At 36.5% G+C, this 24,906-nt stretch overlaps 1 protein-coding gene across 1 annotated transcript in view; it reads right to left on the bottom strand.

The window, feature by feature from the left end:
- Positions 1–24,906, bottom strand: part of Cnksr2 (connector enhancer of kinase suppressor of Ras 2) — a 227,289-nt gene that overhangs the window by 117,515 nt on the left and 84,868 nt on the right. The window contains 1 exon segment of the mRNA XM_032889343.1: positions 4,002–4,121. Coding sequence (XP_032745234.1) covers positions 4,002–4,121 — 120 coding nt within the window.

The following is a 24,906-nucleotide window of genomic DNA, read 5'->3' as shown; positions in this document are numbered from 1 at the left end:
TTGACCATAACAATATGGCAATCTTCAACATTATACTGGTGATGGCGTATGACATATACACTTTTGCATTAATATCTATCTCATTACTTATTGGAATGCAAATATTATAATATTGAAAACATAAAAGAGAATGATTGGTGCTAACACTTCTACCTTAGCTAATAACAAATCAAAAAATAGGTAAAATATTTGTAAAAGGTAAATACTATTATTTTAGATTTTTAGATTAGAATATTGTCAGTAAAGAAAGGGAGAAACAGCAGCAAACCTTCAACAAGCCATTGTTTGCACTAGAAAAATGTCATCAACAACATCCTCCAAAAGTTTCTGTCTGCCTGTCCATCCATCCATCCATCCATCGCAGTCATCACTAATACTTATTACAGTGTGCCTGGGCGTGTTTTAAATATATTTTATTTATTTTATGAAAGTCTATGTGATGTAGCTATCACCAAGGTAAAGAAACATATTCAAATGTCATTGTTTTTTTTTCTGAAAATGTGATGACTACTGGGCTCATATTTAATTAAAACTATCTCTGTTAATTTTTTTTCTTTTTGTTTTCCTTTAGGAGTCAATTTTTAACAGCTCCTTCTCCCCTACTCAGCTTGCTCAAATCAAGTACCAGCTAAGCAATAATAGCCAAAGTCTCACAATCAAAACAGTAAAATAAGGCACATTTGTCGATAGTTCATGCACCGCACTAGATAAGGAAGCCTTCTGCCAAGAAGCTTCTGGAATGATGCCTATAGGCCCCTCTGTTCAACTCATCTTTTCTGTCATCCAATTTTCAAATGTTCTAATAGATCTCACTTCCCTAGCCTTCAATTTTCTAAGTATTTTTTTAAAGCAAATCGTGACTTAATTATAACTAAGTACATTTGTTTTCAGTCTTTCCCACGCCTTTGCCTTTTAGACATTTAAGCATGTGCTGATTGATTCTCAAACTGTTTTATTTTAAACGTGACATATGAAGGTTATTCAAAAGTGAGTGCATTTTAAAACAGCATCTTGAATAACTCATGTAAAGCCTCTAATCTTTTGCAAATTTGATATGAATTATAAGTCACCCTTAATTCTTTCCATTTATAGTCAACATAAGATTTTTTAGATTTTTTTGTCTCCATGCAAATCAATTCAATTGATGCATTGCTCACTGTTCTTCGCACATGAGGTTCTGTAAGCAACTTCACACTTAAAAATATCCCTTTGAGCTGCTCACACATACCTTTAGTAATTCCAAGTTTGGGTATAAGATAATTTTGAAAATGCCAGATATATTTTATTTAGATTTACCTCATAAAGTCCTGCTTGGTTATTATTTAATTCAAAATAATTTTTAAAATTCTGTGGTTCTGTTCTTACTTGCAGAGTGAGAAAATTAATGTTTCCTGTATAGGGCCTCAAAGAAAATACAAGGCAAATGGAAAGTCTTTCTACCACCCACCTTAACTACTAATTGATTTTTTTCCCTTTCCCTGAAAGTTGTTTTCCAAACTATTTAGATTTGTGGTTCCTACCATTTTAAGTTTATGTCTATTCTAAAAAGTCGATACAAACCTACCTTAAGTTAAAAAGAAAAAGATCTCTTCAGGGTGATATATTCATAGAGAAAAGAAATTGTTCTGAAAGTCCAGCTCACTTCATATGCCTATTGCTGCCCATGCTTCTGGTGCAAATTAGTAGGAAAATTTAATTCAGATTCCCAAAAAACTAATCTAATCTAATGCTGTATTAGCTCATATTTTTTATTGTATACATTATGCTATGAACATCTTTCATTGAAAATAAGTTAAGAGGAGATGAAGAAAAAAATAGTGTTATGCACTGAAGAATGTTTTTATTTTAAAAAATTAAAACTACTTTTGTAAAGGTCGTCCCCTCATGCAGGTGTGTTCCAAAAACCTATGATATATATCTACAAGTAAGAACAGGATCAAACACTGTATGTCTATGTTTATGTATTATTTTATTTACATAATCATAATTATGATGAATTTTCATTTATAAGTTACACAAGATTAAAATACCTAATAGAAAATAGAATAATTATGATAATATATTGATATAATGGTTGTATAAATGTAATTTCTTTCTCCAAAGTATCAAATATTTTCATTTTATCAGTTATAAAAACATTTTATTATTTTTCCTTAGCATATCTGATTTATTAGCACCACTATGCAAATTGGGGATATTTATTGAAAATTAGATAAGTCTTGATTAAGTGAAGCTCTTTTGATATCATGACTTTCAATTTAATAATCTCAATAGCAATTATGTAGTCACTGAGTTAGTATCATATATAGTATAACTAAGCTAAACAAAAAGATTATTCATGTCCCATATATGTTGCCATGAGATTTTAATCACACTACTCAGAATAATATGCAATTTCAAATGTAACAATTGTTTATTTCTGGTATTTCCATTTAATATTTTAGGACTGCAGATGATCATGTTAGTTGAAACCACAGAAAGTAAACTTCAGATAAGGGTGGGAAGTGGTATAATTAAATTTCTAAATCATAAAGGTTTCTTCATACAAGCTTACAAATATTAAAAAAACAAGCTTAGAAACAAGTCAATATTAGATATAATACTTACAACTTAGTCTGATGTCATGCAATCATGATGCTATATTTGATTTTCATCTTCTCATGAAACCACTCATAAAATCCAAAACAAAAAACAAAAAACAACAAACAAACCAAAACCACTAGGAACTATCGACACCCAGAATTAGCCAACTAACAGGAGAAATCCTTGTATAGAATACATGGTTGGCCTCAAACTAAACATCACTGGTGATCAATAAAGGTTTTCCTCTCTGAAATAGTTACAAATATATCAGTAAAGACATGCATACATGTGTATGAAAAAGACACATAAACAGTTAAAATTTACTTAGAGATCATTAAGTGTATATTCGTTTCCAAGATTCCTATTTTCTAGAATATTACTATTTATGGGAACAAAGGTTAGAACACCATAGGATGAACCTAATGTATAATAAGTACATTGCAGGTAGATGCTTTCCAGCTGCTTTCTGTTTAGTGGGCCGTGTCTTCCTCATGCTTATCAATGTTATATACTTCCTTTCTAAATGTATATTTGAAAAGCTCAAATAATTAATATAAAAATTTATAAATACAGTTCATCAATGTTAGTCTAGTGGTAGTGATTTCCAGTTGGTTATTCAATTCTTATAATACATATGAAAGAAGGAATGGATGCACTTCATAAACATAGTTTCTTGGGAGATGGCTCAGTGGATAAAGTACTTGATAAGTAAGTATAAAGATTTGGGTTTTCATCCCCAGCACACACATAGCATGTCAGCCATGATGGAACTTGACTGCAATCAACTGTCAGGAGAAACAGGAGGTACCGAGGTGCTTGCTGGCTAGTCAGCCTGTTGAGCTGCAGGGCTATTTAGTAAGATACTCTTGTATTAACAAAAGAGAAAGCAATTGAGATCACCCCATGTTAAAACCTGGCCCCAACATGAGCCCAACATGAGTCATGCCTGCCTGGACGCACATGTACTCTTATACATAGACCTCAAAAGCACTCACACACAAAATGTGGCTTTAACTACCTACCTAAGGAGAAAGAAGATCTATTAAAACCAGAATAAATCAAAGTAAAATGAACAAAGAAAATACCTACTTGGCAGGTAACATTGTGCTTACTGTAAAACTCTTAAAAGTTTTTAAGCTAAGGAATTTTAATTGATGAAAAAAAAATGCAAGTAATGATGACCCGATTAAATAGGATAATTGAGGAGTTACCATTTTTGCTTCTCTCTATTTTTATGGATCTGTCTTTTAAAGGTTATTTTTCGACACTCTCCCACTACCTTGATTTCTCTAGGAAATGAAAAGAAGGATGAGTCTCTGTGGAAATGTATAGATGTTTACATTTGGAGGCCACTTCTTTGCCCACATTACTTGCTGTGTGCTGATGGGTGATGGCTTGATAAACATGGCATTCCTTACCAGCCCTTCACTTGGTTTGATATTTGCCAGCTGAATCACTTCAAGGTGAGCAGACTGTGAAACCAGAGGATCTGACGACAGGGATATGATGTGGTCACAGACCCCAGAAAGAGTTTTACACTGGAAGTGAAAGAGAAAAGTTATGGTAAACAGATGTTGCAAGTAACATACAAATCACCATTTATTATATTTTTACCATTTTGTTTTATTTTTAATTAAATGTGTGTATACATAATGCTGATGCCCTCAGAGGCATCAGATACTTCTATAGCTGGATTGCAACATGTGAACTACTCAATATGGGTGCTGGAAACTAAACTTACTCTTAATCCCTGAGCCATATTTTTAGCCCCTATCATGACCTTTTAAGGAGGGAAGAATATACAGTTAAAGAATATCACCTAGCATTTGAATCTTTAAACTTCTTATATAAAAGGTCATTAGGTAAACATAATACACCAAATGCATCTATATTTTTAAGTTATAGATATATGAACTGTGTGTTTGGATGTTAAAGCAAGGTATAGTTATATATTATTTATATTATTTGAAACATCATGCCTAAAGTATTCCCTAACAATTTTGATAATCCAAGAACCCATTGATATTTAGGTCCAATTTAATTAAAGTTGTATTTAACTAAATTCTCAATAATATTAAATCCAGATGTCCTTTATTTAATGATCAGAAAAGAAAAGAAAAGCTCCTCTTGGAGTCACTTTAAAACATATGGCCAGGAGACTGGCTCTCTGCCACTTGGCTGTCTGATGACGCTGACTTGTTCCCGACTTGGGTGGGGTCATTTTCATTTAGAATCTTGAAGGCCTTCACCGTTCTTACTGGAGTGTATGGATCTCTTTAGCTGTGGGAAAGATGTATCACAAGTTTACTTGGTTAATTCTCCTTGCATTTTTCTCGACTTTCTGGAGCAAGTTTACCTTTGTATAGAACTTCCCACTTCCATAAGGCATAGCTTGCAACAGCTCATCTATTTCTTCTCCCTTGTACAACCAGTCAGAAAGTTAACTTATCCTGAACCCCTCTGAGGCAAAAACCTTTAATATTCCAATCATATCTAATTTCCCCTGTACTCCACTTATCACTCACACGTTAAAATTGCAAACATAACTATGTATGCTAAGAATAAGCAGAAGGTAATATAAGAAGTTTTTTCTTTAGTAAAAGAATTAAATATTTTTATGGGAAGCAAGGTATAATATTCTTTCTCCACTGTATTTTAGTTGTTCTGTGGTTATTGCATTAGTCTACCTGGAAGGTGATTCTCGTTGTCTTTCTGGCCTCACCTGCCCTCTGTCAAGCTGTCAAGCTAAGCTTGTCTCTATAATGAGACTCATTATTTTTGCATTTGTTTCTCAAGATTGCACTCTAATTATCAACTCCTAAAGACAAACATTGGTCACACAACACTGATACCTAAAGAAAAAAAATAGGCATGATATGAGGATAGATGTAGTAATTATCACACTGACAATGACTTTGTCTGTAAGCAAGTTCTATCCTTAGGGCTGTTTTCTTCAGATAGAAAATTATATGATGCAATGAAAACTGACTTATAAGGTTTATAAATTAAAATATGCTGATGTATTTTAAAACAGCCAAATATAGCTACTATCCAATGATAGTAAACAAATATTTGTCTTACCTATTGTTTTTCTTACCTATAAAGTCCTCAGTCCTTAAACATGAGGTGAATTAATACACTATTCTTAATTCCAAAACTGACTTATAATGAATAATAATCACAGCAGCCACTTCAGTTGCACAACAATCATGACAATTTCACTCTTCTCTCTCTGATAATAAGGTCTTCGTGCTTTGGATAAAATGATAAACTTCTACTCACAAACAATGCTTAGTGTTAATTGTAAGTGTGACAATCTAGAACCACCTGAGATATAGGCCCAAGGCATGCTTGTTTGGATTGTCTTGACTACATTAATTGCAGTGGGATGATCTGTTCATTATGGCGGCATTATCCCTGGACAGGGTGTCCTGGACTGTATGAGATTGGTGCTTGTTGAGCACTACCATTTATGTATCCATTGCTGTTTATGATGGTGGATGTGAGAATGCCAGATCCATCAAACTGTAGCTGCTGTGAATTTCTCCACAATGATGGACTGGAATCTAGAATGGTGAGCTAAAATGAATCCTTTCTACTTTGTCAGCCTGCCCAGGTGTTGTAATAAACTTGTGAACCATCACACCAGGCTTAAATTGTAATGTTAAAACTCAATCATATTAACACCACCGAAGACTGTATTTTAGAAAAATAATAGAATGGGGTAATACATTTTAATTCTTACTTAATATTATTGCTAGCAGAAATTATGTGTAGAGTGCCTACATATATTTAGCACAATGAAAATTACTTCATATTCATTCTCACTATCATTCTATCTTCCAAAGGAGGTATTAGTATAGTCAGATGAACAGATGTGAGAATTAGACTAAAAGATAAGCCATGATTGCAGATTTGGTAGAACAATCTGAATTCTTAATTATTGGTTGTACATTATTAATTATTAACTTGTTTTTAATAAACTTCATTTTGTATTGCTTGAGCTACATTAGATGTGTCAGAAAACAACTAAAAAAGATAGTATAATAAAATTAAACCACATCTATGGGTGTATTACAAGTTATGCTAGTCCTTGGAATATATCTTTTTACAAAACCTTAAGACAAAACTGTGTAAAGGACATTTTTTCCGATATTCACTCCAAAGGATCTCTTTCTTTAGTTTTAAAGGAAGAATAAAAACTTCTTAAACTATGTATCAAAGGAAATGAAAGGTTGATGCTCCCTGATGATTTAGTCGTTAAGATTCAGCATTCTCAGCATTCTCTCAAAAATCTAAAGGGAATATACAATGACAAAAATTATGGCTATCTTTTTGGATTGTCATAAGCTACCCAATGTCCTGAAAAAGAATTAAGGCCTGAATAACAGTGGGAAAGACAAGTTAGGACGAGGGACAATTTAAAAGTAAATGGTTTTAGGTTGTCTTTCTATGGAGTAGTTTATATTAATGCCAAATGTGAACTAATATAACTAATAGTTTATAATCTTACAGTACATATATGTTCCTGTGAATCAGCTTGTTTATTTTAATATATAAAATCTGAAGTGCAAAAGATCTGGGCATAACATATTTATTATAGTATGATTTTAAAGGCAACATTTTAGTCACTTTAGAAAAGTCACAAAGCCCAAAAGCTTGGATTACCCAAGATACAATCCACAGACTACATGAAACTCAAAAAGATGGATGAACAAAGTGTGGATGCTTGAGTCCTTCTTAGAAGGGGGAACAAAAATATTCATAAGAGGAGATACGGAGACAAAGTTTGGAGCAGAGACTGAAGGATGACCATTCAGAAACTTCCCCACCTGGGAATCCAGTCCATATACATACAGCCACCAAACCCAGACAATATTGATGGAGCCAAGAAGTACTGACAGGAACCTGATATAGCTGTCTCCTGAGAGGCTCAGCCAGAACATTACACAGGGACTAAATCACCATCCAAAGTGTACACAAGGACAGACCCATGGCTCTGGCTGCATATGTAGCAGAAGATGGCCTTGTTGTGTACCAATGGGAGGAGAAGCCCTTGGTTCTGCGATGGCTGGACCCCCCAGTGTAGGGGAATGTCAGGGCAGGGAGGCAGGAAGGGGTGGGTGGTTGGGGAGAGGGAACACCCTCATAGAAGAAGAGGGAGTGGGGATGGGATAGGGGGTTTATGGATGGGAAACCAGGAAATGGGGGATAACATTTGAAATGTAAATAAAAATATCCAATAAAAAACAAAATAAGCTCATCTGATTAACCAATAACAAAATATAATATTCTTTCACTACCTCTGAATTTATCTGATAATATTACATAACATTTTGCTTATTATATTTTTAAATAGAAATGTATCAATGAACTAAATACAAACCACAGATGGGATTGAGTTTCTTGAAATATTTTTGTTTTTACAAATAACTATAGTACTGCTCAGTTATGCTTCAGAATTTACTGGAACAAGTAAATCAAAAATATTTTTATATTAAAAAACAAAACAAAATCAAACAAAACAAAACTCCAGGATTACTAAGTAAAACAGAAAGCTTAACCAAAAGCAGCTTTCACTTTTCACTTCTATACAAAAATATTAATTTAAAAGTGTATAAAATACAAAACTTAGATAAATTAAGAAATTATCACAGCTGGAGAGATGACTCAGTGTTAAGAACATCATGCAGACAAACATAATCTCACCTCCAAATACGAAGAAAACAGGAAACAACAATCACTATTCCTTAATATCTCTCAACATCAATGGACTCAATTCCCAAAAAAAAAAGCCACAGATTAACAAACTGGATGTACAATGAGGACCAGCATTTTGCTGCCTACAGAAACACACCTCAGAGACAAAGACAGACTATATAGGGTAAAGCTGGAAAACAACTTTCCAAACAAATGGTCTGAAGAAGCAAGCTGGAGTAGCCATGGAATAAAATCGATTTTCAACTAAAAGTCATCAAAAAAAATAAGGAAGGACACTTTATATTCATCAAAGGAAAAATCCACCAAGATGAACTCTCAATCTTAAATATCTATGCTCCAAATGCAAGGGCTTACTTACATATAAAGAAACCTTACTAGCTCAAAAGCACACATTGCCTCACACAATAATAGTGGAGATTTCCCAGCATGGACAGATCTTGGAAACAGAAATTAAACAAAGGCATAGACAGACTGAAGTCATAGATAAAATGGACTTAACATACAGCTAAAACTATCATCAACAATAAAAGGAGTAATAAAGGGGTAATCACTATCCCTGAACTCACACAATAGTGATAAAAACTGTATGGTATTGGTACAGAGACAGGCAGATAGACTAGTGGAATAGAATTAGAAGACAGAAATGACCCACACCCTGGTCACTTGATTTTTGACAAAGGCCAAAACCATCCAATGGAAAAAAAGATAGCATTTTCAGCAAATGGTGCTGGTTCAACTGGAGGTCAACATGTAAGAAGAATGCAGATGATCCATTCTCATCACCCTGTACAAAGCGGTAAGTCCAAATTGGATCAAGGACCTCCACATCAAACCAGATACCTCAAAACTAATAGAAGAAAAAGAGTGGGGAAGAATCTTGAACACATGGCACTGGAAAAATTTCCTGAACAAAACACCAATGGCTTATGCTCTAAGATCAAGTATCGACAAATGGGATCTCATAAAACTACAAAGCTTCTGTAAGGCAAAGGACACTGTTGTTAGTACAAAATGGCAATCAACAGATTGGGAAAAGATCTTTACCAATCCTACAACTTATAGAGGGCTTATATCTAAAATATACAAAGAACTCAAGAAGTTAGACTGCAGGGAGACAAATAACCCTATTAAAAAATGGGGTTCAGGCTAATAAAAAATTCACAGCTGAGGAATGCGAATGGCAGAAACACCTAAGAAATGTTCAACATCTTTAGTCATAAAGCTTAATGCAAATCAAAAACAACCCTGAGATTTCACCTCACACCAGTGAGAATGGCTAAAATCAAAACTCAGGTGACAGCAGATAATAAATTTCTATATGATGTCAAAATTAGGTTTAGGTCTAGAAAAGACTTTCGAATATCTTCAAGAATGAACTGTAGATGTAAAGAAATAAAAATCACATAAACTAATTCATCTCAATCCACCAAATACCCTTGTAATCTATCTGTGTTTCAAAATAAGATAGTGGAGAGAAAAAGGCAAAGCAAAATGAAATAATCATTTCATAATCATGCCTACATTAAGCCATCCACATTGTCAACAATCACGAGGACATGCTGTGATTTTTTTTTGTATTTTTTTTTTATTAACTTGAGTATTTCTTATTTACATTTCGAGTGTTATTCCCTTTCCCGGTTTCCGGGCAAACATCCCCCTAATCCCTCCCCCTCCCCTTCTTTATGGCTGTTCCCCTCCCCATCCTCCCCCCCTTGCCGCCCTCCCCCCAACAATCTAGTTCACTGGGGGTTCAGTCTTAGCAGGACCCAAGGCTTCCCCTTCCACTGGTGCTCTTACTAGGATATTCATTGCTACCTATGAGGTCAGAGTCCAGGGTCAGTCCGACATGCTGTGATTTAAATGCCAAATACAATGCTTATGGATTTCGCAGCTTGGTTCTGCTAATTTATTTTGCATCACAAACATACAACATGTTACACTTGGACTTCCTGAAAAAGTAATAAAAGTAAAAATCCCTAAGACCTTCTTGTGAGTTAAAATTACTAATTTAAAGCTTACTGCATTCAAAACATCTTACCTTCCAAATTATTGCATCTAAATATATAGGTCCTGACAATTACTGATAACACCCATCTTGCCAATAAAGCTTCCAATTGCTGAAATTCTCATAGTCATAGAATTTCAATGAATACAACTGAAACTTTTTGTTCAATCTTCCCAAATGTGTATCCTGAGAGGTCAAACAACCTGTACAAGCTGACCAATTAAAGGCATAGTCAAAGCAAAATATTGACACTCAATAAAGTATTTGTTCTTCAGTGACATGCCAATACTTACAAAAAAGAACAAGTTAGATTTGGAAATATAGTATTTTATATTTGTTTATATTTATATTTATATCTAAATTTAAATATCAAGAGAAGTGTTTCTATAATTATTCTCTCTTGGTTATTAGTTGCTTTTATATTTTATTTAAAATTTCCAAGTTTCTTTTTTGCTTGGTCTGGATCTAAATTTAAATTAGGATTGATACAAATAACCACAATCCCAGAGACATAGAAAAGCACTTATTATTTCCCATTTTCTGTGAGCTTGGAATCCAGATACTAGATTCAGACACTATTCTGCAGATTATTGTTTTACAAGCCAGTCAGCTGCCAGCAGGGCCAAATTTTCAAAAGAGAATCTTTTGTTTTCAAAATTTTTATTGGGTATTTTTAATTTACATTTCAAATGTTATCCCTTTTCCCAGTTTCCCATCCATAAACCCCCTATCCCATCCCCTCCCCCTTCATCTATGAGGGTGTTTCCCCACCCATCCATCCACCACTTCCTGCTCCCTGTCCTGACATTCCCCTACACTGGGGGGTTCAGCTTTGGCAGGACCAAGGGCTTCTCCTCCCACTGGTGCCCAACAAGGCCATTCTCTGCTACATATGCAGCTGGAGCCATGGGTCTGTCCATGTGTACTCTTTGGATGGTGCTTTAGCCAACCAGGTGGAGCTCTGGTTGGTTGGCATTGTTGTTCTTATGGGGTTGCAAGTCCCTTTAGCCCCTTCAATCCTTTCTCTAACTCCTTCAGTTGGACCCCGTTCTCAGTTCAGTGGTTTGCTGCTATCATCCACCTCTGTATTTGTCTCATTCTGGCTGAGCCTCTCAGGAGACAGCTATATCAGGCTCCTGTCAGCATGCACTTCTTGGCTTCATCAATATTGTCTAGATTTGGTGGCTGTATGTATATGGGCTGGATCCCCAGGTGGGGCAAGCAGTGAATGGCCATTTGTTCAGTCTGTGCTCCAAACTTTGTCTCCATTTCTCCTCCTATGAATATTTTTGTTCCCCCTGTTAAGAAGGACTGAAGGATCCACACTTTGGTCTCCCTTCTTCTTGAGCTTCCTGTTGTTTGTGGATTGTATTTTGGATAATTCGAGCTTTTGGGCTAATATCCACTTATCAGTGAGTGCATACCATGTGTGTTCTTTTGTGATTGGGTTACCTCACTCAGGATGATGTTTTCTAGTTCCATCCATTAATCTTAAAATAGGGGAAAATCTGCTTCCATGTTCATTTAAGTCAGTTGTAGAATAAATTTCATTGAGGCTATATTATTAGGGTTTCATTTTCTTCCTGCTTATCACCCAGGGATTATTCTTAGCTCCCAAGAGTGGCCCTTAGGTTTTGGCTACATGGGATACTTCATAGGACACATCATAACAAGGTGGCTCTCTTTTTCCAGGCCAAGAGAAGATTTCTTTTTTTTTTTTTTTGTATTTTTTATTAACTTGAGTATTTTTCTTTATATACATTTCGAGTGTTATTCCTTTCCGGTTTCGGGCAAACATCCCTCCCTCCCCTTCCTTGGGTGGGTGTTCCCTCCCAACCCTCCCCCATTGCGCCCCTCCCCCAACAGTCTAGTTCACTGGGGGTTCAGTCTTAGCAGGACCCAGGGCTTCCCCTTCCACTGGTGCTCTTACTAGGCTATTCATTGCTATCTATGAGGTCAGAGTCCAGGGTCGGTCCATGTATAGTCTTTAGGTAGTGGCTTAGTCCCTGGAAGCTCTGGGTTGCTTGGCATTGTTGTACATATGGGGTCTCGGCCCCTTCAAGCTCTTCAGTTCTTTCTCTGATTCCTTCAGCGGGGGTCCTATTCTCAGTTCAGTGGTTTGCTGCTGGCATTCGCCTCTGTATTTGCTGTATTCTGGCTGTGTCTCTCAGGAGCGATCTACACTTCTGCACTTCTTTGCTTCATCCATCTTGTCTAATTGGGTGGCTGTATATGTATGGGCCACATGTGGGGCAGGCTCTGATTGGGTGTTCCTTCAGTCTCTGTTTTAATCTTTGCCTCTCTCTTCCCTGCCAACGGTATTCTTGTTCCCCTTTTAAAGAAGGAGTGAAGCATTCACATTTTGATCATCCATCTTGAGTTTCATTTGTTCTAGGCATCTAGGGTAATTCAAGCATTTGGGCTAATAACCACTTATCAATGAGTGCATACCATGTATGTCTTTCTGTGATTGGGTTAGCTCACTCAAGATGATATTTTCCAGTTCCAACCATTTGCCTATGAATTTCATAAAGTCGTTGTTTTTGATAGCTGAGTAATATTCCATTGTGTAGATGTACCACATTTTCTGTATCCATTCCTCTGTTGAAGGGCATCTGGGTTCTTTCCAGCTTCTGGCTATTATAAATAAGGCTGTGATGAACATAGTGGAGCATGTGTCTTTTTATATGTTGGGGCATCTTTTGGTATATGCCCAAGAGAGGTATAGCTGGATCCTCAGGCAGTTCAATGTCCAATTTTCTGAGGAACCTCCAGACTGATTTCCAGAATGGTTGTACCAGTCTGCAATCCCACCAACAATGGAGGAGTGTTCCTCTTTTCTCCGAGATCCTCACCAGCATCTGCTGTCACCTGAGTTTTTGATTCAGCCATTCTCACTGGTGTGAGGTGAAATCTCAGGGTTGTTTTGATTTGCATTTCCCTTATGACTAAAGACGTTGAACATTTCTTTAGGTGTTTCTCAGCCATTCGGCATTCCTCAGCTGTGAATTGTTTGTTTAGCTCTATCTTCTTTGAGACATTTAACTAGATCTTAGAAATTTTAAGTTCCCCAAACAATTTCTTTTTTTTCTATGATATCCACATCAAATGATAAATTGTTTTAAGAATATCTGAAAAAAATCCCTTCACTTTTGTCATAGAACAAAACTTAGCCATGTGGAAGTGGAATTCATTGTATATTCTGATCTTAATTACATTCAAAAATTGCCAGTTATATGCCAGGAGTCTGGACTTTGGTGGCCATCTTAGAATCTTACTTACCATAGATGTGAATGGAAAACAATAAATAAAAGGCCACTGAAAAAATATGTACATATTTCTGAACCACAGAATTAGATTTTTGTTCTCATAGAAGGGTGGACATGAGCATGATGAAGTTGGGACTGAATGCTAGCTTACAGTTCACTAGCTACGTGATATTGGGAAAAATCCTTTATTCTTCCAAGTGTCAAAGTTCTGTCACACATACAAATTTGATTTAAAAAAAGACAGTATGTACTTCTCTGCATTAGGGTGGGGACATATCATAAGCTAGAATCTATAACTAGATTTATTCTACTTGCCTGGTTCTACTTGTCTGGTGTATCAGGAAACAGTGACAGAAAGCTTTGTGGTGGGTCCCCAAAGCAGATGACAGACTCAGGAGAGATGATAGTCTCAAGCATACTTTCTATGCTCAAGGATGACACTTGAGATGTAGCAGTGATTCAAGAATAGGTTATTAAGGTTACTTAAGCTTTGAGCACATAGAATAAATGACCTGATGAGCTAGATGGGCTCAGTAAATTAGAGACTCGTATACATATATATATACATATATATATACATACATACATATATATACATATATATGTATATATATATACTTTTTAGAAAAATAAGGACCCCTCAACAATGTTTACACATATACTCCAGAAATTTAAAATTTAAAGGCAACATGTGTGGTTTTGCAGAGGTAAATGCTACTCATACTGTGACAGTTAGGATTTTATTAATTCTCAGCTCTAAATTGACCCTTTAGTGTCTTTTCTCTATATAGTAATGAGCTATGTGTATATGTATTTCCTCCTTTACATTGGGTAGGATGTTGTACTTTTTGTCAGTAGAGGGTACTGCAGGAATGCTGTGGAGGAAAGAAAGCTTTTCACTAGGTTCTCATTGGCTACATATTAAATATTCTTGTATCTAATTTAGGGTCTATGAGTGATGCTCATTTTTTTTTAGGAGACCAGGTAATGTCCTGCTCCAACCATATACCTAGACCATTTATTCAAACCTCTCAGCAACTGTGCAGCCTTGTCTAGGTTCAGACTCTGTCATCTTGAGGCTATCTTAAGATGTTCTCTTGAAATCTTACTACAGCAGCACCCCAAATCTTGCTATAAGATCTTCCACCATTTTCAGTTGCCTACATTTGTGAAACATTGTCTCTCTCCTGGTCTTGTAATGGCCAGACCTTATCTAGGCAATCCTATGAGGTGGCAACCACAGGTTCTAAGCCCTGGGGGTGAGTGCTCTGCCTAAGTAAGTCATCTTTTCCTGGGTACTCGTTTCGCTTAGTCTTCAGGAGTGGTTTAGGATTCCTTTTATACAGCAATAGATATCATTCTAATATAGACTAATAATTATTTATACCAAAGTTCCTTTATTTAAGTTACTGTGTAGCTTCTGTTTCTATTCTGGTTCAAGTACATTGAACATTAATTTTATGGCAACTTGGATATACTTTTAAAAATCTAGTAGTGTCTTTGATCATATACAGACTGGCACCAGATAAAGACTGTCCTCAAATTTATCACTTTATGTGGCCACTCTGTTTTCTTATAATTTTTGTGAGGTTATCATGAAAGAACTGCAGCTATTAGACCTAAGAAATTAGAAAAAAATTAGAGTTAGCCCAATTCCTCAACTTAATTAGAAAGGCTAATTTAAGCTTGTTCACAAATAGTAAGTGTCAAACTGAAGTCAGGACACCAATTTTTTAAACTCTAAGTAGTGCCCTTTGTGCTACATTGTGTTAGTATTTACTGTAAACATATACTTTATGAAGACAATGATTGTACCCTCAGAGTCAGTCTAAACATTAAAGCATTATGCAATACAGAATATGTTCAGCAAATATAACATCACCAGGAACACATATAAACATACTATCATGTCATACACTGTCTAGAACTATTATAAACAGCAAAATTATTTTATGTAGGTTGTACTATTATTATTTTTAAGAATACATGTTTCTCTTTTTGTCCTAGGAAAGGCAAATATCTTCTACTTCCATCATAATATATTTACATTTTTCCTCTGTTTTTTGGCATGGATAAGAATTTTAGAGGAGTTAATTTTTTTAAAAGATGTATTTATTTTTCTTTTATGTATATGAATGTGTGTAGGGTGTGTTTATATGTGTGTACACACATGTGTGCCTTGTGCCCGATGCCTGAGAAACCCAGAAGAGGGTGGTGAATCCCTTGAACTTGGTTAAAGATGGTTTACAGTGTAGGTGCTGGGAACTGACCCGTATGTTCTGCAAGAGTAGCAAGTGCTCTTTACTGTTCAGACATCTCTCTATACTAGATATTAATTTATAGTTAAAGTGGTTTCTGATACTGATTACCACTAAAGTGTCAAAGTCCAATTCAACACCCAAGAAAACAAGTTTTGGCTTAGTAATAGTCTTAGCACAAATTTTTTGTGATATCATTTTTGTTGGATTTTTTTACATTTCAAATGTTACCCCTGTTCCCAGTTTCCCATCCATAAAGTCCCTATCCCATCCCCATTCACCCTTCTTCTATGAGGGTGTTTCCTCTCTCCAACTACTCTCCACTTCCCACCTCCTCTACACTGAGGGGTCCAGCCTTGGCAGGACTATTGGTGCCCAACAAGGCCATCCTCTGCTACATATGCAGCTGGAGCCATGGGTCAGTCCATGTGTACTCTTTGGGTAGTGGTTTAGTCCCTGGGAGCTCTGGTTGGTTGGTGTTGTTGTTCTTATGGGGTTGCAAACCCCTTCAGCTCCTTGAATCCTTTCTCTAACTCCTCCAATGGGGAACCTGTTATCAGCTCAATGGTTGGCTGCTAGCATCTGCCTCTGTATTTGACATTCTCTGGCAGAGCCTCTCGGGAGACACCTATATCAGGCTACTGTCAGCATGCATTTCTTGGTATCAGCAGTATTGTCTGGGTTTGGTGGCTGTATGTATATGGGTTGGATCCCCAGCAATGTTGTCTGGGTTTGGTGGTATATATCTTTAGTTTGAGTACAAAGTCAAGTATGTGAAGAAAAACAGGTCAGGGGAAGAAGAGACAAAATGGAAAGAAAGAGAAGGAAGCAGCAAGAGGGAAACGGAACTGGAAGGGAAGAGGGGAGGAGGGCATGGAGAAAGTAGCGGTGGAAGAAAAGAAGGAGCATATTTTTGAATGGTAAAGCACTTTATAACTAAGAAATCTATTTAACACTAAAACAAAAAGAAATATGTATTATTTTCCCATTTTGTTTACAAAGACCACACTGGTGGTTAAGGTAAAATATATTATTTGGTATCAGATAATCTGATTTTAGCAGTAGGACTTTAATGAACTAACATGGCCTGGGATCTTTTAAGAGTTTATCAAAGATGACAAGTCCTTGAGGCTTACCAATGAGATGAGTATTTTTGCAGCAAGCACAGTGAGTCTGTTCAAGATCAAGGCCTGCAGCAGCTTTCCCAAATGGAAAAAGTGCAGTGAAGGGAGGGGGGGAGAGTGAGGCAAACAAAGCACATGGCTGAGGAAAGTTCCAGATTCTCTTTAGCCATTTTACCATATATAAAACAAGGATGTTAGCAGAACAATAAAGATAGTCCCCAATATGCCAACGAACATGTATTACAGGACAAGTCCTAACTGGGGGAAACTTCAGACTTACTGATTTGATGAAATTTAACACTAATTAAATTTAGTAAATGCTAGCTCCAGTAGAGAATGCATTAATTTTCTGCAATGTGTTCTGTAGTCTCACTTTGTTTTTGACAACTGAATCTAATGGCACCCTGCCCTCTGACCAGTCACCCAGGTTGTTCAGCCTCTATTCTTTCATCGTCATATTTTATATTAATACAAATCCGTGTTCAGCACTACATGCAAATTCCCTTTCTACTATACTCTTTCATAGATTTCTCTGATTTTAAAGATGAAAACAGTGGGATGTCAGAATTGACCCTAAGCCTTTTTCAAGCCAGCTTTGAATATTTTACTTGCATGAATATGAAATTAAGTGTAAAAACCATCAAAAGTATGACTACAACAGAATAAGATAAACAATTTTATCTTCACTATAAGCACATCATAAATTAATTTTAAATATGGAATGTACTTTAAGTTAAAAAGTCAGCTACCATTCTCAGCAAATACAATAAATATTTTTATACCAGAATATTCAATTTAAAAAAATTTCCTTCTTTTTATTTAATCTTCTTTTATATATTCCAGATTTTAGTCTCCTCCTGGTCCACCCTCTGACTGTTCCACATTCCATATCTCCTACCTGTCCCCTGTCTCCACAAGGATGTCCCCACTGCCCACCCCCAACCCCATGAGACCACTAAACTCTCTGGGGCCTCCAGTCTCTTGAGGGTTAGAGGCATTTTCTCTGACTGAACCCAGACCTGGCAATCCTCTGTTGTATACATGTTAGGGTGTATGCTGGTCAGCTGGTGTATGCTGCCTAGGTGGTGATCCAGTGTTTGAGAGATCTCCAGGGTCCAGGTTAATGGAGACTGCTTGTCTACCTATAGGGTTGCCCTCCTCCTCAGCTTCCCCCAGCTTTTCCCTAATTTAACAGAGGGTTTCAGCAGCTTCTGTCCATTGGTTGGGTGCACATATCTGCATGTGACTCTTTCAGCTGCTTGTTGGGTCTTTGGAGGGCAGTCATGGTAGGTCCCTTTCTGTGAGTGCTCCATAGCCTCAGTAACGGTGTCAGGTCTTAGGGCCTCCCCTTGAGCTGGATCCCATTGTGGGCCTGTTGCTAGACCTTTTCCTCACTCAGGCTCTTCTCCATTTCTATCCCTGTAGTTCTTTCAGACAGGAACAATTACATTTAAGAATTTTTGACTGTGGGATAGCAACCCCATCCCTCACTTGATGCCCTGTCTTTCTGCTGGAGGTGGCCTCTACAAGTTCCCTCTCCCCACTGTAGAGCACTTCATATAAGGTTCCTCCCTTTGAGTCCTGAGAGTCTCTCACCTCTCAGGTCTCTGGTATATTCTGGAGGGTTCCCCCCAACCTCCTACCTCCTAAGGTTGCCTGTTTCCACTCCTTCTCCTGGCCCTCAGGGCTTCAGTCCTTTTCCCCCACCCAATATCAGATCATGTTCCCCTCTCTCTCCCCCTGTACTCCCGTCCCTTTTTCCTCCCAGGTCTCTCCCTCCCCCCTTATGATTGCTTTCTTCTCCTTCCCAAGTGGGACTGAGGTGTCCTCACTTGGCCCCTTCAGCTTGTTGGAGTTTTTGAGTTCTGTGGACTGTATCTTGGGTATTTTGTACTTTTCTTTTGGTTAATACCCACCTATTAGTGAGTGCATACCATGCATATCCTTTTGGGTTTGAGTTACCTCACTCAGGAGGATATTTTCTAGTTCCATCCATTTGCCTGTAAAACTCAGGATGTCCTTGTTCTTAACAGCTGAGTAGTACCCCATTGTGTAAATGAACCACATTATCTGTATCCATTCTTCTTTTGTGGGACATCTGGGTTGTTTCCAGCATCTGGCTATCACAAATAAGGTCCACTAAGAACATAGTGGAGCATGCCTCTGTGGCATGGTGGGGCACCTTTTGGGTATATTCCCAAGAGTGGTATTCCTGGGTCTTCAGATAGATCTATTTCCAATTTTCTGAGGAACCTCCAGATTGATTTCCAGAGTGGTTGTACCAGTCTGCAATCCCACCAACAATGGAGGAGTGTTCCTCTTTCTCCACATCCTCACCAGCATCTTCTATCACCTGAATTTTTGATCTTAGCCATTCTGACTGGTGTGAGGTGGAATCTCAGGGTTGTTTTGATTTGCATTTCCCTTATGACTAAAGATGTTGAACATTTCTTTAGGTGTTTCTCAGCCATTCAAGATTCCCCTGTTGTGAATTCTCGGTTTAGTTCTATACTCCATTTATTTTTACTGGGTTGTTTGGTTTCTTTGCTGGTTAGCTTCTTGTGTTCTTTGTATATTTTAGATATTAGCACTCTAATGGATGTGGGGTTAGTGAATATTTTTTCCCAATCTGTAGGTTGCTGATTTGTCATATTGACTATATCCTTTGCCTTACAGAAGTCTTCCAGTTTCAAGAGGTCCCATTTATCCATTCTTAATCTTATGAGCCTGAGCCTTTGGAGTTCTGTTTAGGAAATTTCCCCCTGTGTCAATGAGTTCAACGCTCTTTCCCATTTTCTCTTCTATTAGATTCATAGTATCTGGTTTTTTGTTGAGGTCCTTAATCCACTTGGACTTGAGCTTTGCACAAGGTGACACATATGGGTCTATTTTCATTTTTCTACATCAGATCACCATGGTCTAGGGATGGTCTTCAATAACAGCAAAAAGAATAGAAAGCCCACATACACTTGGAAACTGAACAACTCTCTATTCAACGATAATTTGTTCAAGGAAAAAATAAAGGAAGAAATTAAAGACTTCTTGGAGTTGAATGAAAATGATGACACAGCATACCCAAACTTAATGGACACAAGGTAAACAGTGCTAAAAGGAAAATTCATAGCACTAAGTGTCCTGGTATACTATTATTAAGTTTATCCAAACTATGTCAAGAGATAATACATATAATTATAAATTCCAAACACGTTCAAATTTGAAAGTAGGTGGTGCATTTGACTTGCATTAAAGAAAAGTTGTCATCAGACTAGGCCATAGAAGCAGCATAAAATTAGACAGTATTTGGAGGCTATTTGATTTATATGAGCTGTTTTAAACTCCTATGCAACCATTTCTGTTTCTTTTAATTTTGTTTTTCATACTCACAGAAGTAATCATGTAAGATGGCTTAAATGAAAGACAAAGGGATGCACCTGAAACCATATTTCAGTAATGATTTTATTTTGTAGCGATATTAAAACATACTATTCACAATTAAAAAACAGAAATTGAAGAGATCCTACACTAGCAACCTAGACTTGAGAGCTCTAGAACAAAAAGAAGCAAACACTTCCAAGAGGAGTAGACTGCAGGAAATAATCAAACTCAGGGCCAAAATCAACCAAATAGAAACAAGGAGAACAATACAAAATGGCAACAAAAACAAAAGCTGGTTCTTCAAGAGAATCAAACAAGTTTTAATAAGTATGACTCAAAATTGTCTCCATTATATCAAATTATTTTCCTCCTGATAACTACAACAGGAAGGTAAGGTAGATGGCAGGAAATAGTCAAACTCTGGGCTGAAATCAACCAAATATTAACAAATAAGACTATACAAAGAATTAACAAAACCAAAAGATAGTTCTTTGAGAAAATCGACAAGATAGATAAACCCCTAGCCAAACTAACTAAAGGGCCCAGAGACAGTATCCAAATTAACAAAATCAGAAATGAAAAGGGAGACATAACACAGAAACTGAGGAAATTCAAAATATCATCAGATACTACTACAAAAGCCTATACTCAACAAAACTGGAAAATCTAGATGAAGTTGATGATTTTTTAGACAGATACCACATCCCAAAGTTAAATCAAGAGCAGACACACTATTTAAACAGGCCCATGTCCCCTAAGGAAATAGAAGTCATTGAAAACCTCCCAACCAAAAGGAGCCCAGGGTCAGAATTCTACCAGACCGTCAAAGAAGACCTGATACCAATATTCCTCAAAATATTCCATAAAATAGAAAACAGATGGAACACCACCTAATTCATTCTATGAAGCCACAATTACGCTGATACCTAAATCACACAAAGAGAACTTCAGACCAATCTCGCTTATGAATATTGATGCAAAAATACTCAATAAAATTCTTGCAAATAAATCCAAGAACACATCAAAACCATCATTCACCATGATCAAGTAGGTTCATCCCAGGGATGCAAGGTTGGTTCAATATACGAAAATCCATTAATGTAATCCAACATATAAACAAACTCAAAGAAAAAAAATCACATGATCATCTCCTTACATGCAGAAAAAGCATTTGACAAAATAAAACACCCCTTCATGTTAAAAGTATTGGAGAGATCAGAAATTCAAGGCCCAAACCTCATCATAATAAAAGCAAATTACTGCAAACCAACAGTCAATTTCAAATTAAATGGAGAGATACTTGAAGCAATCCCACTAAAATCTGTGACAAAACAAGGCTGACCACTCTCCCCATATCTATTCAATATAGTACTCAAAGTGCTAGCTAGAACAATAAGACAACAAAGAGAGATCAAGGGGATACAAATTGACATAGAAGAAATAAAGGTATCAGTATTTCCAGATGATATGATAATATACATAAACAACCTCAAAAATTCTACCACAGAACTTCTCCAGCTGATAAACAACTTCAGCAAAGTAGCCAGATATGAAATTAACTCTAGTAAATCAGGAGCCTTCCTTTATACAAATGCTAAAATGGCTGAGAAAGAAATTAGGTTAAAAACTCCCTTCACCATAGCTACAAATAATATAAAATATCTTGGGGTAACTCTAACCAAACAATTGAAAGAATCTGTATGACAATAACTTCAAGTCTCTTTAGAAAGAAATTGACTAAGATTTCAGAAAATGGAGAGATCTCCCATGCTCATGAATTGGCCGACTTAACAGTAAAAATGACTGTAGGGCAGCGGGCTGTGAAAGGTACCCTGAGATTCCTGGTCGAAATAGGTCGAATCCCCAGTCACCCTAAAAGGGATGCCAGGAGCATTCCAAGTCTCCCTGAAGATCAGGCCCTTCGTAGCTACAGTGCCCCACAGACCTCTCTGTAGAGAGGTTTGAGACAGATCAGTCATTTAGGGCAAGAACCAAGCCCCTCCTCCACAGGTGAGGATGTGACCAAGTCATGTAGGTTCAAGACAGATCAGTCATAGAAACAGGACCACACCCCTGAATATGTACATGAAGTCTTCCCAAGCTCTCAGGCTAAACCAATAGGAAGTACCTGCTAATTGGACTGTGTTCAGAAATAAAGGTGTGCAAGAATCTTATTCAGAAGGATTCAGAGAGCTTCTGCCACAGAGCTGTAACACTGCCACTTGGGAAGAAATCTGCTCTCCCCAAATCACTGGCAGTAGCTCCCTAGGAACCCTTGTCAATTAGTCAGTCTCCTGCTGGCTCAGCCCAGCCTAAAAGTAGCAGCAGCAGTAGTGGAGGCAGAGAAAGCAGTCCCTACTCTCTGCCAGTGTTCTCTTCTTTTTGCCTGAACTGTGTGCCTAACCAGACCAGAGATCACTGTGGAAAGCCTCCAGCACGCAGACTCACAAACGGCCATCCTACCAAAGGCAATCTACAGATTCAATACAATCTCCATCAAAATCCCAACCCAATTCTTCAAAAACACGGAATGGGCAATTCTTAATTTCATAGGGAAAAACAAATCCAGAATAGCGAAAACAATTCTTAACCATAAAAGAAAGGCTGGCGGAATCACCACCCCTGACCTCAAGCTTTACTACAGAGCAATAGTGATAAAAACTGCATGGTATTGGTACAGAGACGGACATGTTGATCAGTGGAATAGAATTGAAGATCCAGATGTAAAACGACACACTTATGCACACTTTATCTTTGACAAAGACCTCTAAAATATACAATGGAAAAAAGAAAGCATCTTCAATAAATGGTGCTGGTCTAACAGGATGTCACTTCAAAATTCTAATGGTAATAATTTAGAATCTTTCTTTTAACAGTGCAGCATGAATATATTGAGATATTAATATAGTTTATTCATAAATGATATATCCTTGAATTTTTCAGACGGTAATCATGAATAGAAAATATATCCTATAAATATATCATAGTTAATTACAGTATTACTATTTTTCTTATTTTTCATTATTAGGTATTATGATTCTTTGAACATTTCCTGTAGAAAATGTTACTGTGTTCCACAATTTATTCTAGATTGTATCATCAGGAAATTATAAGAATATGAACTCTGGAGTCAGACTATAAGAGTTTTTCTTTTCTTTTATTTAAAAATTTCATACGTGAGTACTGCATTTTCATCATTTCCATTTCTCCTTCTCACCTGTTCAATCAATTCCTTGTGTGTGCTGACTTAACCTACGAGGAACATTTTATTGCATTTATGTACATGTTTTTGTGGATGATTACTTGAGATTGGATAATATATCAGGGAGTTTGTCCATGGAGAAAATAGGTTTTTATTTATTTTCTTAGCAGCAACTGAGTGTCTGTGGCTCTTCTAGGCATAGAACCTAGTGAAATTTCCTCCATCTACAGTGACATGTCACCTGGTGCTGCCATTATGCAGGTACATTAAGTACCATACTGTTGTGATTTCATAAGCACATTTTCTTCATCATGTCTAGAAGACATTAGCAGCGAGAATCCTGGTCCACTTGTTTTAAAAATCTTTCCACCTTCTCTTCTATGAATTTTCCCTAATCTTAGGAGTTTTTAACTGATCATAAATCATTTCTGTCATTTTGTGAAACTTAACATAACCATTCTATGCTCAAATTTATTCATCTATAAAATAGAGATGATAATATTTTTTCCTGAGAACTAAAATGTGTTAGATTGTGTACAGCATTCACAGTAATGGCAACAAATTGCAAAATCTCAAGCAAATGTTAGAATTACTGTTTCTGAGACTTAAAAAGTATGTCAAACTTGTTTTCCTAAAAGGATTTGGCATTATACTTGTATACAAATAAATTATGCCCATCCTATTTTTCATGAAGGCTACTATCAGCACCTGAGTATTTTAAAAGTATGTGTGTAAATAGATGGAAAAAATATCTTATTGCTCTCAAAAATCCCTTGTTATATGAGGATAACTGCCTGTGGCAAGTTCTAGTAGCTAGCTATTATGATCTAAAATAGGATGTGGTGATTGTAAATTTAAAAAATACATAAAACCTAGGTATGTATATTATCTTTTGATAGTCTGTTAAAACTTTCATTTAAAAATAACTGACACTTCTATGTTCTTTCTTATTCTTAACCATCTCATCTGTGATTGTTTATCATGCATGTATTCTTGGTCATTCTGTACTTTTCTAGTCTGGAATTTGATTTTTGTTTAACTTATTTTATAATCTTACTCTAATACATTTATCAAGAAAGTACTTTACTAAACATATTAATCTAAAAATGTGTGTGTGGTGCTATTTGTTTCTGTGCATGAGCTTTGATCACTGCTTTTCTTTGAAATATTTGCAGTTTCTGATCCAATGTATTTTGGAAATATTCATTCATATTCATTCTTATTCTCTCTCTTTCTTCCCGTCCCCCTCCCTCTCTCTCTCTCCCTCCCTCCCTCTCCCTCTCCCTCCCTCTTTCTCTCCCTCTCCTCTCCTCTCCTCTTCTCTTCTCTCATATTTGAGACAGAGTATCAATATGTATCCTAGATTGAC

The sequence above is a fragment of the Rattus rattus genome, chromosome X, assembly GCF_011064425.1.
Source record: "Rattus rattus isolate New Zealand chromosome X, Rrattus_CSIRO_v1, whole genome shotgun sequence".
NCBI classification, from domain to species: Eukaryota; Metazoa; Chordata; class Mammalia; order Rodentia; family Muridae; genus Rattus; species Rattus rattus.
This window is presented reverse-complemented; position numbering and strand designations above follow the sequence as displayed.